At 42.1% G+C, this 12,135-nt stretch overlaps 1 protein-coding gene across 1 annotated transcript in view; it reads right to left on the bottom strand.

Annotated features, from left to right (window-relative positions):
- The window catches only part of IQCA1 (IQ motif containing with AAA domain 1), a 163,539-nt gene that overhangs the window by 113,975 nt on the left and 37,429 nt on the right, over positions 1-12,135 (bottom strand). Inside the window, exon 6 of the mRNA XM_038421943.2 lies at positions 11,828-12,033. Coding sequence (XP_038277871.1) covers positions 11,828-12,033 — 206 coding nt within the window. The remainder of the gene's footprint in view (positions 1-11,827; positions 12,034-12,135) is intronic.

The raw sequence follows: 12,135 nt of genomic DNA, 5'->3' as shown, positions 1-12,135 counted from the left end.
GTGGGCACCAATGATACTGCCAAGAATGACCTTGAGCGGATCACTGCGGACTACGTGGCTCTGGGAAGAAGGATAAAGGAGTTGGAGGCGCAAGTGGTGTTCTCGTCCATCCTCCCCGTGGAAGGAAAAGGCCTGGGTAGGGACCGTCGAATCGTGGAGGTCAACGAATGGCTACGCAGGTGGTGTCGGAGAGAAAGCTTTGGATTCTTTGACCATGGGATGGTGTTCCATGAAGGAGGAGTGCTGGGCAGAGACGGGCTCCATCTTACGAAGAGAGGGAAGAACATCTTTGCCAGCAGGCTGGCTAACCTAGTGAGGAGGGCTTTAAACTAGGTTCACCGGGGGAAGGAGACCAAAGCCCTGAGGTAAGTGGGAAAGCGGGATACCGGGAGGAAGCACAGGCAGGAATGTCTGTGAGGGGAGGGCTCCTGCCTCATACTGGGAATGAGGGGCGATCAACAGGTTATCTCAAGTGCTTATATACAAATGCACAAAGCCTTGGAAACAAGCAGGGAGAACTGGAGGTCCTGGTGATGTCAAGGAATTATGACGTGATTGGAATAACAGAGACTTGGTGGGATAACTCACATGACTGGAGTACAGTCATGGATGGTTATAAACTGTTCAGGAAGGACAGGCAGGGCAGAAAAGGTGGGGGAGTAGCACTGTATGTAAGGGAGCAGTATGACTGCTCAGAGCTCCGGTACGAAACTGTGGAAAAACCTGAGTGTCTCTGGATTAAGTTTAGAAGTGTGTGCAACAAGAGTGATGTCATGGTGGGAGTCTGCTATAGACCACCGGACCAGGGGGATGAGGTGGATGAGGCTTTCTTCCGGCAACTCACGGAAGCTACTAGATCGCATGCCCTGATTCTCATGGGTGACTTTAATTTTCCTGATATCTGCTGGGAGAGCAATACAGCGGTGCATAGACAATCCAGGAAGTTTTTGGAAAGCGTAGGGGACAATTTCCTGGTGCAAGTGCTAGGGGAGCCAACTAGGGGGAGCGCTTTTCTTGACCTGCTGCTCACAAACCGGGTAGAATTAGTGGGGGAAGCAAAAGTGGATGGGAATCTGGGAGGCAGTGACCATGAGTTGGTTGAGTTCAGGATCCTGACGCAGGGAAGAAAGGTAAGCAGCAGGATACGGACCCTGGACTTCAGGAAAGCAGACTTTGACTCCCTCAGGGAACAGATGGCCAGGATCCCCTGGGGGACTAACATGAAAGGGAAGGGAGTCCAGGAGAGCTGGCTGTATTTCAAGGAATCCCTGTTGAGGTTACAGGGACAAACCATCCCGATGAGTCGAAAGAATAGTAAATATGGCAGGCGACCAGCTTGGCTTAATGGTGAAATCTTAGCGGATCTTAAACATAAAAAAGAAGCTTACAAGAAGTGGAAGGTTGGACATATGACCAGGGAAGAGTATAAAAATATTGCTCGGGCATGTAGGAAAGATATCAGGAGGGCCAAATCGCACCTGGAGCTGCAGCTAGCAAGAGATGTCAAGAGTAACAAGAAGGGTTTCTTCAGGTATGTTGGCAACAAGAAGAAAGCCAAGGAAAGTGTGGGCCCCTTACTGAATGAGGGAGGCAAGCTAGTGACAGAGGATGTGGAAAAAGCTAATGTACTCAATGCTTTTTTTGCCTCTGTTTTCACTAACAAGGTCAGCTCCCAGACTGCTGTGCTGGGCAACACAAAATGGGGAAGAGATGGCCAGCCCTCTGTAGAGATAGAGGTGGTTAGGGACTATTTAGAAAAGCTGGACGTGCACAAGTCCATGGGGCCGGACGAATTGCATCCGAGAGTGCTGAAGGAATTGGCGGCTGTGATTGCAGAGCCCTTGGCCATTATCTTTGAAAACTCGTGGCGAACGGGGGAAGTCCCGGATGACTGGAAAAAGGCTAATGTAGTGCCCATCTTTAAAAAAGGGAAGAAGGAGGATCCTGGGAACTACAGGCCGGTCAGCCTCACCTCAGTCCCTGGAAAAATCATGGAGCAGGTCCTCAAAGAATCAATCCTGAAGCACTTAGAGGAGAGGAAAGTGATCAGGAACAGTCAGCATGGATTCACCAAGGGAAGGTCATGCCTGACTAATCTAATCGCCTTTTATGATGAGATTACTGGTTCTGTGGATGAAGGGAACGCAGTGGATGTATTGTTTCTTGACTTTAGCAAAGCTTTTGACACGGTCTCCCACAGCATTCTTGTCAGCAAGTTAAGGAAGTATGGGCTGGATGAATGCACTATAAGGTGGGTAGAAAGCTGGCTAGATTGTCGGGCTCAACGGGTAGTGATCAATGGCTCCATGTCTAGTTGGCAGCCGGTGTCAAGTGGAGTGCCCCAGGGGTCGGTCCTGGGGCCCGTTTTGTTCAATATCTTCATAAATGATCTGGAGGATGGTGTGGATTGCACTCTCAGCAAATTTGCGGATGATACTAAACTGGGAGGAGTGGTAGATACGCTGGAGGGGAGGGGTAGGATACAGAAGGACCTAGACAAATTGGAGGATTGGGCCAAAAGAAATCTAATGAGGTTCAATAAGGATAAGTGCAGGGTCCTGCACTTAGGATGGAAGAATCCAATGCACCGCTACAGACTAGGGACCGAATGGCTCGGCAGCAGTTCTGCGGAAAAGGACCTAGGGGTGACAGTGGACGAGAAGCTGGATATGAGTCAGCAGTGTGCCCTTGTTGCCAAGAAGGCCAATGGCATTTTGGGATGTATAAGTAGGGGCATAGCGAGCAGATCGAGGGACGTGATCGTTCCCCTCTATTCGACACTGGTGAGGCCTCATCTGGAGTACTGTGTCCAGTTTTGGGCCCCACACTATAGGAAGGATGTGGATAAATTGGAAAGAGTACAACGAAGGGCAACAAAAATGATTAGGGGTCTAGAGCACATGACTTATGAGGAGAGGCTGAGGGAGCTGGGATTGTTTAGTCTGCAGAAGAGAAGAATGAGGGGGGATTTGATAGCTGCTTTCAACTACCTGAAAGGGGGTTTCAAAGAGGATGGCTCTAGACTGTTCTCAATGGTAGCAGATGACAGAACGAGGAGTAATGGTCTCAAGTTGCAATGGGGGAGGTTTAGATTGGATATTAGGAAAAACTTTTTCACTAAGAGGGTGGTGAAACACTGGAATGCGTTACCTAGGGAGGTGGTAGAATCTCCTTCCTTAGAGGTTTTTAAGGTCAGGCTTGACAAAGCCCTGGCTGGGATGATTTAACTGGGACTTGGTCCTGCTTTGAGCAGGGGGTTGGACTAGATGACCTTCTGGGGTCCCTTCCAACCCTGATATTCTATGATTCTATCTCCTCAATCAGAGGGAAGGACATACTGGGAATATTTATAAGCTGGAAGAGAGGGAAGTTTCTTTGGGGGTTCAAATCTTGTGTCTGCTGAATTTAACGGGCCAGCTATCAGAAAAGCAAGCTAGGAAAGGTTCCTATAGAAGAGTAATACTAAATACTGGACTGGGGGAGGTCAGTAGTGACCAGACAGTAGTAAAGAGAGATGACTGCGATGAAAAGGCTGACCTCCAACTTTATCTCATGGCAAGACATCCCCAGGATATCTAGGTTGCAGCCTGTTGTTAAACAGCTGTATTTTTTTTAATTATAATTTTTACAGTAAAAATTGGAGAAGCTATTTTGCTATTAGCTGCTTTCTGCCTTTTGTGTACTATCATCCTATCACATGGGTTATTCATAGCTAGAGCATTCCAGCCAGGGCTGAAGATGTGGTGTACCAAGAAGTCAGGCTTTTTTCAGACTGCTTGAAAGAACGGGTATGTCCTCTTGGACCCAGAGAAGCAGTTCCTGCAAATCAGGGATGAGGTACAGTGCTGGGGCCACTGCTCAGCATTACTATGGCTCAAAGCTAACTCCATCCCGTGGGCAGGACTTCAGTTGCTGAAGTTGTCATCCAGCACCTTTCACAAACAGTAAAATTACCTTTAGAAAGAGTAATGAGTATAGAATGTGAAATGTAATATGGCAGCCCCAGCCTTACACAAATAAATGCTTTCCCTAGTCTGTTGACTTTCAGTATGAAAAAACTCTTTCTCCATTCATCTTCTTCCTGTCTTTTTCTGTTCCTCCCTCTCTGCTTCCCGTGGAGTCCTGTGAACAAGCATCTTGGCATTAATCTCAGCCCAACAAAACAGTCTTATGAAAAAGGAAAATATAACGTGATCACCTCCTATTTCTTTTCTACTTCCCTCTTGATCAAAGGCTGAGCTGGCAGTCAGGAATGCTTAAAATGAATCAATAAAGCACAGGAACTGCCTGCTTTAAAATGAGTCTCATTCATTCACAGTGAAGCTCAGGTAGTTCATTTTGACAGTACTCAAGTCAACAGGCCGAGCAAGAGGATCTTTCAAAGCTAATCAGTAAAGTATAAGCCTATTATGAGAGCACATTTATCCCTGGCTGCCTCCTTCCTCCAGAAAAGCAATCCCCAAATCTGTGGGAATAACACATAACATGTACATAAAAGTTGATATTACTTAGATCCCCTGTTATTAGGTCAGCAATGCCACTGATGAAATGTTCCCTGGAGCACTGAGCCGAGACATATAAATCCTCCAAGAAATTCACAAAATAATTTGTTACAGCTAGAGGGCATAAGATACATTACAGCGAATCCTGTATATTAGTCTCTCCCCTGTGACTCTTGAGGCTATCTGAAGTAATAAAAACCTCATCTTGATTTCTGATTTTTCATCTTGACTTCCTTCCAAAATGAATCTAAGTTTGACAAAGGTGTTACTTTTTTTATTCAATGTACACAGGAGCTCTTTCATGTCTTTTGACTGTTTAGTGCTGACTGTAGCTTGGGTTTGCATTTATCACACACTAAGAGGTAGTTACTTTGAAGAACTACAAGCGAGTGCTGCTATTGTGTTCAGGGTTGTGGTTTTAGGTTTAAACCAGCAATAAAAAGCATATAAGAAACACTATTTTTCGTGTATCAGGGGGTAGCTGTGTTAGTCTCTATCCACAAAAACAACAAGGAGTCCGGTGGCACCTTAGAGACTAACAGATTTATTTGAGCATAAGCTTTCGTGGGTAAAAACCCCACTTCTTCAGATGCATGGAGTGAAAATTACAAGGGAGAGTGTCTCCCTTCTCTTCATGTGTCAGTATATTTATGCCTGCATCTGTAATTTTCACTCCATGCATCTGAAGAAGTGAGGTTTTTACCCATGAAAGCTTATGCTCAAATAAATCTGTTAGTCTCTAAGGTGCCACCACACCCCTTACTATTTTTCATGCTGCTTCTGCTCTCCCCACCCTTTTGCAAACTTTTTAAAGGAGAGAGAAGAGTGGCAGTTAGTTCATGGTGCACATGCATGTGAAACCCCAAAAGGACTCAATTTGCAGAAAAATGCTTCCTACATCTTGAATGAAACTGAAGCCCTAGTTATGTAAACTTCTAATTTCTATAACAATGTAAACCTCTGCATTGTCAATGTGATGTGTGGGGGCTTCTCTGGGAATTGAGTGGCTGAAACCTGGAACAACTGGAAGGGATTTCATTACAGATGCTATTAAGTTTGGAATATTTGTATCCTTGTTCCACAATTCGTAAGGACAGTTGTGATAAATAAGAGACCATTATGCACACTGCATTTCTCTAATGTGAGTGGCTATATTTCTTTAAATGATTTTAAGCTTTTAACAATTACCCTTATTTTTCAGGACCCAGACAAAACAGAAGCTTTGAAATTTTTTTCAAGTAAATGATTCACCAGGCAGAGAGGTACAGATTCAGGCAAATAGGCACACAAATAGATAAGCAGAATGATGCATAGCAGAGCTAAAACCAGGATCATAAAAGGAAAGAAGTTATAAAACAAGAAATGTAGAATTCTCCAGTAAGACTCCAGTGACAGTGCTACAACAAAAAACAGACCTTTTCATTTATTTTACTCGGTTGGGAAGGTTTATTAGGACCTCTATCCCCATAAAAACTGTCTTGGATTTAAGAATGACTGACGTTACGCTTGGTCTTTTCTGCAAAGAAAGAGGGTAAATATTTATAGCAGCACTACCTTTTACAAGTGGGGAAATTCAATATCTGCCCATTGTTTTTATAATACAATAACAGCTGTCTTGAAAGACAACACCTGCTAATTGTACGTGCTGTCACACCCTTTTCCAATTGAATATAAGGCATGGGAGGAATGAATAAGCTTGGATTTTATTTTTTTAGTATACGTAACATAATTTATCAGAAAGAAAAGGATCTTTGTAAACCTTCTTCAGTTATTAGATTTTGAATAGACAATGGAAGATCATAAAATCAATAAAAATTTTTAGTTAAAGGACAATTTATAAGCAACATTTAAAAATTTATCTTGTTTCTTAATTTTAAGGTGATTAAAAATATATCCTGGCATGTAATAAGAAATGTAAATCTTGGCACTTCAAATGTTCTGATCAGTGAGGCATGCAGGGAACAGGACACAGAAATTTTTCTAGTATTAGAAGGTTCATCGTGCCAACAGTTTAGCTCTACATGTTACACAACCCTTCCATGTTTAGAAATCTGCAGATTCTCTTCTTACCTATTCAGATGGAAATGAATATGTCTGTGGGAAGCTTGTTTTGGTCAGTTACGTGAAGCCTCCCATAGAGAGCAAAAAGGAGGGCAGATAATTCATTGTGACTTATGTCACTGCCATTATGGAGTGGCTCATGACTGTAAGTGCCAACCTCAGGGCAGACTGTCAAGAAACGGGGCATGAACCCCAAACTGGCTGTGTGTTCTATACTTAGATTTCATCAACCAAGTATCAAGTGTGAACTCCTCAAGCATAACAGCCTTAACATGGAGTCACAGTATTCCGTGGGTACTCCGGTCTATCTTCCCAGCCAGGCAAGCTGGACTTAGTGATAGATGGTCCTTGACACCAAAAATCACATCAATATTTAGGTTACTCCCAGTCCCAAAGGACCAGTCATCCCAGCTCAAGTGTACGCTAGATCTCTGACCAAATGCTTGTAGCCAATCCTATAATAAACTAACTAAAGGTTTATTAACTAGGAAAAAGAAATGAGAATTATTTACAAGGTTAGAGCAGGTAAACATACACACGCAAATGAGATATAGTCTTATGTTCAAAAAGACTCTAATATGCAAGCTTTATATGTCCTTTAGGGTACTGATTCTCAACCCTTTTTGGACCAGGACCCATTTATAAACACTGATGGCCAGACCTGACCAGTAAATATCTTAAGTAGAAAACACACAAGTATTTTGCCCCAAAAATATTTATTATCCACTACATGTAACAACAACAACAATAATGATACTAAGTTAAAGCAGCTCAACTGTCAGAAAGTTAAAAGCAGAAATCAACATCAAGAGGAACACATTAAACAACAGTATAATAAATCCTAGGTTCCACTTTATGAGAAACCTGAGCTTGCTTCTGTTTGATGAAAGAGTTATCAAAGTTTGGTGTAATTGTAGTCAGCACAATCTGAAGGTTGTGTTCAACATCCAGTCTGTTTCTGCTTCTATTCTTCAGTTGAGTCAAGGCAGAGAATCCAGTTTTGCGCAAGTATGTTGTAGTGAAAGGCAAAATGATTCCAATAGCATGGAAAGCAAGAGAAGGCTATTCTCCAGGAGCACTGCACAAAAATTGGGGAAGGGTCATTTCAGTATATTTTCTTTGTAGACTGCGATCACAAGATAACTCGACCAGTTGAGATTCTTGCTTCATAGGTAGACGCATGTTTTCCAACACAACTTCAAATGAATCCTGTACCCATTCTTCACCCTTCAGTTGCTCGTCTGGAAAGTAATCACAGAATCTTGTGTGTTTAATTTTTCTTAGTTAAATGATTACTGATAATTTTCTTCAATGCTTCTTGGCTAGCAGAATATTTCCATAATTTTCTTTCTAGAGAAACGTTACGAAACGTGTCCATCCTATCATTTGAAGCATGTTTGTTCCACAGAGAGAGGGTATTTTCGAATGCAGCAATTTTGTCAGTTTACTCAAAGCAATTGTGCCCTCTGCCCTGTAAAGACAAATTCAAATCATTCATCTGATCGAATATATTTCCCAGATATGCAATTCGAGCAAGCCATGTGTTGTTACTGAAGTGCTCTGCCAGGTGACACTTTTTTCTTTAAGAAAAGCTGCCAACTCACTTTTAAGTTTGTATACATCAGACAACACTTTACCATAGGATAGCCAATGAACCTCAGCATGGTAAAGCAGATGTACAAGTGCACTGCCCATTTCCTGACTGAAAACTTGTAAGCATCGTGAATTCTTGGCATTTTGTTTGATGTAATTCACAGTGTTGACAACATTTTAAGAGTTTAGTGATGCTCAGGTACATGTCTTTAGCTGCTCACGCCTCTCTGTGCAGGAAACTGTGGTCCCACATTTCATTGGATGCTTTCAAAAGGATTCTTTGAACAGCTCCTGAATGTTTCCCTATTGGTCACTGAAGCAGCTCCATCAGTTGTAATACCAACACACTTCGACCAGCTCAATCCCACCTACTCCAAGTAATTATCTAGTGTAACAAATATATCAGCAGCAGTAGTAGAAATAGGCAAATCCGCACTAAACAAGTACTGTTCTTGAAAATCACTTTCCCATACATGCCTCACATAAACCACCAAGATAGCACAGTTTGAGACATCTGTAGATTCATTTAATTGTAAAAGAAAACAGTTGTTTACTGAAAAATGATCAGTTGTTTGCAGTTTGATGTCTTCCAAGGTGTCACAAATTCTTCTCTGTATTGTGTCATCGGAAATAGGGATTGTTTTTAATTTTTTTCCAGCTGACTCATCCAACATTTCAGTGCACATGTCAATAGCAGAAGGTAAAATTAACCCCTCAGTGACAGTGTGAGCTTTTTTACATTTCGCAATGGGGTATACAACAAGGCAAGAGGCATGCAATGCTTGCTCCCAGGCAGTAGATACACATTCAAGTGTTTTTTGTGATATTTCCAAATCTTTGCTTTTTTGTTTAAACAAATCAAGAGGCTTGTCTTTATAGCTAGAATGCTTTGTCTCCAAATGGCTACATAACTTTGATGGTTTTAGGGTTTCATTTGCTAACAGTTTACTGCAGATGACACACTGCAGCCTGTGTTCATCATTTTGGTCCTCAGTAAATTAAAACCCAAACTTTAAGTAAGCAGGGTCATACCTATGACTACTTTTCTTCTCAGGTTGTGAGGAATTCCTACTATCACAGGTACTTTCAGTTGCAACAGGACAGTTTAAAAATTTATCCATTTCAATGACTAAAGACTCACTTTGTGGTTAATATGCAAATTCTTCACTGGAAGTTTTAGAGAACACTCTTTCCTCATAACTCATCACATGTTGCATTCAATTGGCTAATCAGTTACACTACGAGTGGGTCACTTCCACCCCACTTCTGCTGAAGCCCCTAGCCCTGGCAGGTGCCTCCTGCAGGGCTGAAGGCCCTAACCCCACCACCCTGTTGGACAGCAGAAGTCCTAAGCTCCCCTTGCCCCAGTCTGATAGGTGGAGAATGGGATGGGGATATGGGGGGCTCTGCAAGGCACACTTTAACTGTAAAGAGCTGTGGTTTGGCCACCACTGCCTTATAACATGGGATACAGACATCAGTAAGGTGAATACATGCAGCATCCTACAAGCATTTCAGAAATTCAAAATAATAAAGACATTCATATAACTTTAATATCTATTTTAGCAGTACGAACATATAGGCAAGCCAGAGTGGTTTCCATCTATTCCTTTGTGAGTGTTCAGTGAGGCCCAGGGGACTTGGCATGAGATGGCACCTGGTCTGTCAGTGTCACAATCACTACCACAACCCCCATATCACTGAGCCAGATTCAAATTAACTAAAATATTGGGTGACGTCCTGGCCCCATTGAAATCTATGCCAAATCTCCCATTTGCTTCAGTGCGGCCAGGATGTCACGCATTGTGTCTACAGAATCTGATTTTAAGCGTTTATGCATCTCAAACCCGGTTTAGTGATGGGAACCCTTAATGACTGCAATAATTTCTTTTCCTATATTTAATATTATTCCCTTTTCATTTTCAGATCTTTAAAACTCAGCAGGTACATACACAGGTCTTTTAGGTCCTCTTCTATGCCCACTGAAGTCAATGTAAAATTTCACCATAGCTTCCATGGGCTTAGGACCAGGCCCTTATCACTTCATTTTGTTGAGATAATGTTCAGTGTACTGCAGATTAATAGTGTCCTTTAAAATATTCCAGGTTTTCCATCTAGTTTCATTGCTCATATTCCACATACTCTCTACCTCAAGTTTTTTAGGTCTGTCTTTTTGAAGACTATCATCTGAATATTTTTGCCTTCACTCTTGCAGATTCTTATGGTCAGACTCTGCCATTCTTGCTCTCAGTGAGTAATCCACCAGCAGCCCCATTGTTCTCAAAGGTACTACTCATTGTAAGTAAGAGTGGAAAAACTGCTCAACACTATAATGCAATGATCATTGGCACCAGTTATCTACAACTTCCAGGCTTTCAACAATTCATACACACACTTACTGTTATGTACTAAACAGAAACTAAAGGAAGTCATGGAGCACGTAGACACAAGCAGAGCAGGATTTAGCAAATGTGTATCTTAGAAACAGATGAAGACTCACTGGTGATATCAATTTACAGGCAGTCCTCGGACTTATGACACAACTGGTTCCTTACAATTGCATCATAAGTCAGAACATTGTAACTTGGTACTGCGATCTACTCCATTGTAGAACCGAGCATCATAAACTCGAAACCTATAGTCATAAGTCAAATCAGGGTGTCAATGTAGAAGTGTCGTAAGTGCCGTATGTTGTAATTTGAATGTCATAAAGTCAAGGACTGCCTGTATTTGTGACAGTTGAGTACCACATGAAGGCACATTGTAGGGAGGTACAACCAACAAAGCAAAATATGACCAGGAATGTAGATGACACAGTTCCTGAAGTTAAACTATCATTTGTCATGTAAATTGGGCAAACAGTCAAAACGGCAAAACACACATTAGTAATCATGAACAGGTGTGCAAAGCAGTTGAAACTTGACTGATAAATCCCTGGATTTGCCATCTGAATCTCAATTTTCTTTTAGTTAACAGATCTCAAAGATTGGTACTGGAGATTAGTAGTATTTTTCAAGCAATCTGTACTTCCTTATTATGCTACTTCACAACAATAATACCATGTTAGAGCCGAACATCTAGAATTTCATCAACTAAAGAATACTTGCCTAAGATGAACTTGCTCAGAAGTCCATATGTATCAGTGGTCTGAGCTTGCACACACTTACGTAGGTGCTTAACTTTATTCATGTGCTAAGTTCTGCTGAAGTCAATAGGAATACACACAAGTAAAATTATATATGTGCTTAAGTGTTTGGAGGATCAGGCTCCTTGTGGGATTTTCACACTAGCTATTGGACTCTGCCAGTGGCAGGAAAAGGGATCTGAGTACCAGTTATTTGATCCATTCTGTCAAATCCCTGTTCCTTTGTCTGATGGGAGGCTTGACGATTCCTCTCATCCCCTATACATTCTAACAGGAAGCATTACCTCACAGCTTGTAAGTATTCAGATGTAGACACAAAGCTAAGACACAAACTGAAGTGGAGTTTAAACGTGTCCTGAATTTTAATCTCTCTGCCAGATTCTGTGATCCTTACTCACCCCGAGTAGTCCTTCCTCTATGAGTAGTCCAACTGGAACTAAAGATGCTACTCAGAATAATGCTGGCAGAATCAGGCCCTCAAAGGCAAATGCTATTGCTACAGAGCAAGTATTTTCTTTCTTCTCACCGGCACTCAATGAACCACTGGCGGATCTGCTCCTGAAGACTTTCCTTGATGTCAGGACCTTCTATTTCTCTCAGATGGGTCTTGATGGATACCAGAGCTTTCTCGTACTCAGTCTCATGTCTCCCCTGGACCTCACACCTCTTGTTTTCCACATTCTGGGCACGTGCTACTGAAGCACTAATCCTTTGGAACTGAGGAGGTGGGTTCTGAAAACGAAAAGGGAGAACGAGGTTCAAAATAAAAGGTACAAATTAAAGAAATTTAACGTATGTTGGAATGCTGGGTTGATACTCATGTTCTCTAAGCCT

The sequence above is a fragment of the Dermochelys coriacea genome, chromosome 11, assembly GCF_009764565.3.
Source record: "Dermochelys coriacea isolate rDerCor1 chromosome 11, rDerCor1.pri.v4, whole genome shotgun sequence".
Lineage (NCBI taxonomy): Eukaryota > Metazoa > Chordata > Testudines > Dermochelyidae > Dermochelys > Dermochelys coriacea.
Note: the sequence above shows the minus strand (reverse complement) of the source record. Positions and strands in the feature narration are given on the sequence as shown.